This window comes from Harmonia axyridis, chromosome 1 (assembly GCF_914767665.1).
Source record: "Harmonia axyridis chromosome 1, icHarAxyr1.1, whole genome shotgun sequence".
NCBI classification, from domain to species: Eukaryota; Metazoa; Arthropoda; class Insecta; order Coleoptera; family Coccinellidae; genus Harmonia; species Harmonia axyridis.
In genome coordinates, this window is record NC_059501.1 from 73,794,946 (window position 1) to 73,800,897 (window position 5,952).

The 5,952-nt window shown below is 38.3% G+C and overlaps 1 protein-coding gene across 1 annotated transcript; it reads right to left on the reverse strand.

Moving 5' to 3' along the window:
• Nucleotides 1-595: 595 nt before the first annotated feature.
• Nucleotides 596-1,078, reverse strand: LOC123673965. The gene has a single exon (XM_045608753.1). The coding sequence runs from the start codon at nucleotides 1,076-1,078 to the stop codon at nucleotides 596-598; it is 483 nt and encodes a 160-aa protein (XP_045464709.1).
• Nucleotides 1,079-5,952: the final 4,874 nt, after the last annotated feature.

Sequence of the window (5,952 nt, forward strand, 5' to 3'; positions counted from 1 at the left end):
GTACGTTCCGTTTAGATGACTGCTCATTTTGATATGAGTTCGATTACACAATTCAGCTTCAATTCCAAATTGAAACAGCAACAATTTAACATTTCCACTCGACATGAATTTTAATATACTGCTGCAAATTTCACGAGATGAAAATGTTGGCACGTTTGAATATTGCTGACAGTGCAGTAAAGAGCAAATAAAGCTAAAGCATTCACTGTAATATTTACACCTTTCAGCGAGCAGAAGTCAACACAAAGGAAGAAAGATAATCCTTACCTCATCCAAAACAAAGCTTGTATATCAACACCGTGGGTGTTAATGATAGTGTTTGAACAATTACGGTTTAGTACAAGCAGGAATAAATCCCTAAAGATGTTGTACACAATTATTAGTCAGTGGAATGCATATTAATTAGAGTTTCTGTACTTTTGATGAAGAGAAGATTCTCATACATTCTGAGTCTACAACTAGAATTATTGCTATGTAATAATTTTTCATTGTTAACAGAACATTTGTTTCATTTAAGTGTAGAATATTAAAACGGAATCAACAGAATAGCAGATCAATCATTTTCTGCCTGAGAGATATATATATAAGTATCGGGTCAAAACGTTCTCCGACGTCTTCCGATTTCTAATCGCCATTCGGCCCGGTCTCTCCATAGTTCTTCGCCTAGGTCGGTGTCTCTCATCTCTTTGTCGACGCCTTCCCTCCAACTTTTTCTAGGTCTTCCTCTTCTTCTACGTCCTTGTGGGGTCCATTTAAAGATTTTCTTCGGAATTCTATTGTCCGGCATCCTCTGTACATGGCCGAACCATATGAGCTGTTTAGTTCGGATGTCATTCACGATGTTACTTTTGACACCCATTATCTCTCTTATTCTTTCATTACGAATTCTTTCTGTTCTTGATCTGCCCGCCGATCTTCTCCAGAAGTCCATCTCGGTAGCCATGAGCATTTTTTCAGTTTTAGCCTTTATTGGCCATACTTCCGAACTGTATGTTACAATGCTCTTAACAATTGTGTTGTAAATCCTTTTTTTATTTTCTTTGGATATATTTTTATCCCATAAAACACCATTGAGCATCGATATCGCCCTCCTGCCGAGGGTATTCCTTTCTCTTATCGATTCATCGAGAACTCCATCTTCCGATATTCTTAATCCCAGGTATTTGTAGACCTTGCACTGTTTTATTGATTGAGAGCTAGACCTTGCTTCAATCCTTTTGACACGCTGAATCTCGAAGTGAGCTTATTTCCTAGTTTAACTTTCGCTCCATAATTCTCGTACAGCGATTTGACAGCTTTGAGTACTTCCACATTGATGTTGCTTTCTTGCAAGATCTCCCAAAGTTTCGCCAACGGTACACTATCGTATACTTTTTTAAGGTCGACAAAGAGCAAATGTACTTCTTGATTGAAGGACAGTTTCTTCTCAATGAACTGAGTGACTGTAAAAAGATGATCAATCGTTGATCTGCCCGCTCTAAAACCGGCCTGTTCTTCTGCCTCCATTTGACTGTATTCTTCCTCTATCCGCTTTTTGAGGATTCTTCCGTAGGTCCTGCTCAAGGTATTCGAGACGGATATACCACGGTAATTGTCACATCTACTCTTGTCGCCTTTTTTATGAATAGTTGTGATGTAAGATGTGTTCCATTCACTGGGCACCGCTGACTCGTTTATACACCTTTGAAAGAGATTTCTCAGCCTCTCATACAGTTTGTCCGATCCATACTTTATCAATTCAGCAGGGATGTTACCAGGTCCGGGAGATCTACCATTTTTCAACTGTTGACATACATCTTCAACTTCTCTTTTATTTATCGTAACTGGTGTTCCTTGAGTTGTTATGTTAACATCTGCATAGCCTGTTGTTGTGAATTCTTGCCTATCTTCATTGAGCATGTCAGCGAAATGTTGTTTCCATTCATTAGGTGTTATAGGTGAAATGATTTCCTTAGTTGTGTCGTTCCTCATTTTCTTCAGTACTCTCCAGCTTTCAGTACTCCTTTTCCCCCCGAGGTAGGCATTTAGTCGCTGGCATGTGTTCTCCCACTTATCATTCTTTTTCTTTGCGATCATATACCTAACCTTTTTCTGTTGAATTTTGTATCTTTCTCTGTCATTAGCGTTTCCAGAACTTAGGTATTTCTGGTATTCTCTTCGTTTCGCCTCTATCTCACCTTCTATTTCATCATCCCACCAGTATGGTTTTCTTCGTTTGCTCTGTTGGTTTTGAGTGCCTAATGCTTCCGATGCCGCTGAGTGTAAGCAAGATTTTAAGTGGTTGTATTCTTCCTCAATGGTGTCAAAATATTCAATGTTCAATTTTGTGTCCAATCGCTGTTTATATAGGAGTTTGATGCTTTCGTGATCGAATCCTTCCAAGTTGTATCGGATAGGCGATAGCACTTCGTATTCTGTATCATTTTGAGAATCTGAAGGGGATTTGCGTAGTTTCTTGTCATAAGAAGCAGTAATTCTGGTCTTTAAAAAGTAATGATCGCTTCCACAAGAGATGCCTCTGTTCACCCTCACGTCCTCGTAGATTAATCGGGAGTTCTGTCGTGCAATCACATAATCTATGATACTTTTCAGGTTTTTCGTATTTTGAGTCCATGTGAACTTATGGATGTCTCGGTGTTGGAAGAATCCATTCAAAATTTTTAGCTGGTTTTGTTCACATACCGATATTAACCTTTTGCCATTATCATTTTCTGTTGATTCACCGAATTCTCCAACGACGTGGTTTCCTTTCTTTCTCCCAACCCTTGAATTAAAGTCTCCTAATATAATAAGTTCTCTGGATGTTCCGATTTTTCCTATCTCCTGATGTAGTTGTTCGAAGAAGGCGTCTTTTTCCTTGACTGTTTCATCGTCATTTAGAGCATAAACACCCAATACTGTGACTCGGTATCCGTTCAATATAAGGTTGATCTTAATGAGCCTCTCGTTAATAGGCTCCCAATTAGATATCAGTTTCCTGTATCTTTTGTGGACCAGAATCGAAACACCACGTTTCGCCCGTTGATCTTTGGATACTCCACTAAAAAAGTGGTCATAGTCACCCCAGCTCTCCGACCCTCTGCCCTTCTTCTTTGTCTCCGTCAATACAGCGACATCGACCCTCAAGTGTTTGAGCTCACTCACAACTTCATTGACCTTCCTAGATAGACCCTGTACGTTCCATGTTCCACAAATCGTTGTCCTTTTTCTAAGCTTATTTCGTTTCCGATGTAAATCCGTCCGTTTCCGAGGCATTCGATTAGAATTTTTTGCTTGTAGATTTTTTTTTTAAAGGTGATGGGTAGCAGGCCCATCGCCCCAACCCCCAGGCTTGGAGGACCAGATATTTTTGTTCATGGTTGTTTTCCACTAGATTGATTGTTATTTCCGTAACTCGAGAGATCAATCTTCCCTATAGTTGTGGTTCTTCCGCCTTTCAGACTACTTGAAATGCAATATCTCAATTGGCCTGTCTGCCGTTGACCGGTTAACCTGTATCCTAGGTAGGAGCCCTCACAGAGTGCTATCACCCGGGCCAGATGAACTCAGGTTTTTTAACGAGGTTGTTACTCCTCCCCCTCCTCCTTTCTCATCTCTTGAGTGATGAGACCCCAGGCTTGGGACTGGTACAGCGGAGAGATTGTTTAATGAAATAGAAGAACCTAGGTTATTTCAGAAAAATAAAGATAAAAAATATATAAAATGACGTCGCTATACAATAATAAATATGAAATATAAACTAGATGACAAAATAACAATGAATATAAATATAAAGCAAAACAACATAAAATTGTTTTATGTTATTTTGCTTTATATTTATATTCATTGTTATTTTATCATTTAACAATGAATATAAATATAAAGCAAAACAACATAAAATTGTTTTATGTTGTTTTGCTTTATATTTATATTCATTGTTATTTTGTCATCTAGTTTATATTTCATATTTATTATTGTATAGCGACGTCATTTTATATTTTTTATCTTTATTGCTACACCAATTGTATGATCCATGCCGTTGTTTATAAATTGGTTTTTGTTTTTAGCCTGATGAAGGAGCTAAATGCTCAGAAACGTTGCCATTGAATAAATTGTATACAACTGTTCCTTGTGACTGATATTCCTCACCATCGAACCTAGGTTATATAATGCTGATGGCTCTCCCTGCTAGATTGTTCAAAATTACAGGCTTTCAAGCTGTGATCTCATCAGTTTTTGATATACCGTTTCGCTTGCAACTGTTGTAGCAATCTTCAGAGCTTTCTCTGCACAAGAACTTCTATCTCCATCCACAAGAAAGCAAGATACTTATGGAAGAATCTCGATCTGCTCGAAATCCAGTGTCGAGTTGGAATATTCGACCGAAAATTGACTGAGGAAGCCCATCTCAGTTTCAGGAAGAACTTTAGTTCACAACCCGATCACACTGCAATATTTTCAACCCTGTTGAACCTACAATATGTATGCAACTCAAAACACCTTGATACTTCCATAACTAGAAATTACTGAAAAATTGTCGAAATAGCATGAAGCTTCCTAGCTACTGAATATTCTTGTTTAATGTATATACAAATGAATTATTGAAGTACAACTTTGCTTCCGCCATTTTTCAAGAAATGACTAAAGCGGTAAATGGTGGACGAAATAAATAGGTCGTAGATGTCATACAATAAGCTGTTGTATTAATTATTCAGAAACAAGGAAATTGAGTGCCATACGAGCTGAAGCCCTGAGATGTTGCACAGCGTATGTTTGCTTGTGAACAGCTGCTTGCAAGGCTCAGACTGAAGGTATTTGTGCATCGCATTGTGACTGGAGATGAAATTACGATAATGCCAAATTGCCAAGCGCAGAAAATTATGGGTATATTCCGGCCATGCGTCCACATCGACGCCAAACTGAATATTCACGGTTCCAAGGTCATGCTCAGTATATGGTGGGACCAGCTCGACGTAGTGTATTATGACTGAAATAATCACAGGCGCTTGTTATCGCACGCAATTAATGCGTTTGAGTTGAGCATTTAAAGACAAACGGCCGCAATAAATGATTTTACAGCATGACAATACCCGACTTCATGTTGCGAAGGGAGTCAAGACATACTTGGAAACGTTGAAATGAGAAGTCCTACCCCACTCGCCATTTCTCCAGAAGTTGCCCCCTCGGACAATCAGTTGTTTCGATCAGTGGCACACGGCCTGGCTGACCAGCACTTTCGGTCTTATGAAGAAGTAAAAATTTGATCGATGGCCAATTTTTTCAAAGCGGAATTCGTACGTTGTCCGAAAGATGGGAGTAAGTAGTGGCCAGCGATAGAGAATACTTCGAATCATAAATGTATAACCAGTTTTGTACAATAAAGCCTCGAATTTCGGAAAAAAACGGTGGAAGCAAAGTTGTACGCCTATGTACCCAGGAAATATTGTGATGTCTCTGTGTGTCCGAGAGGTGGCGTTATAGGTGTTGCGCCATACTTTAATGCAGCCGCGGCAGGTTTAAGGAAGCCGTCGCGTTGCAGCAGAGTCACCTCTTAATTTAGTTCATTTCATAAATCATCTTCAGTTTTTTCTTGTTCGACATTCTATAATATAGGAATAATAACTATATAGTGATTATTTTTTGAGTGAATAAAGAATATCTATCTACCTATCAAAAGAATCAAATTTTGGGTATTCATAGCAAAGGCTATTCACATAAGTTTCGATTCAGAAAAAAAGATGATCTCGATTTGGATAAGACAAAAGTAGCTGATGTATATTCTTTTTGGGTCAGTATAAATAGGACTCATATAAGTAAAAGAAATATTGAGCTTTTCCTATAAACCAGAAGATGCTGATTTTTGCTATACCTCAGTAATTCGATATTTACACTAAATGACAACCCAAAAATTTGGTTAAATAAATGATTTTAGAATTATCAGAATTAATTCTCATTAATCTTCTAATCAGTGTA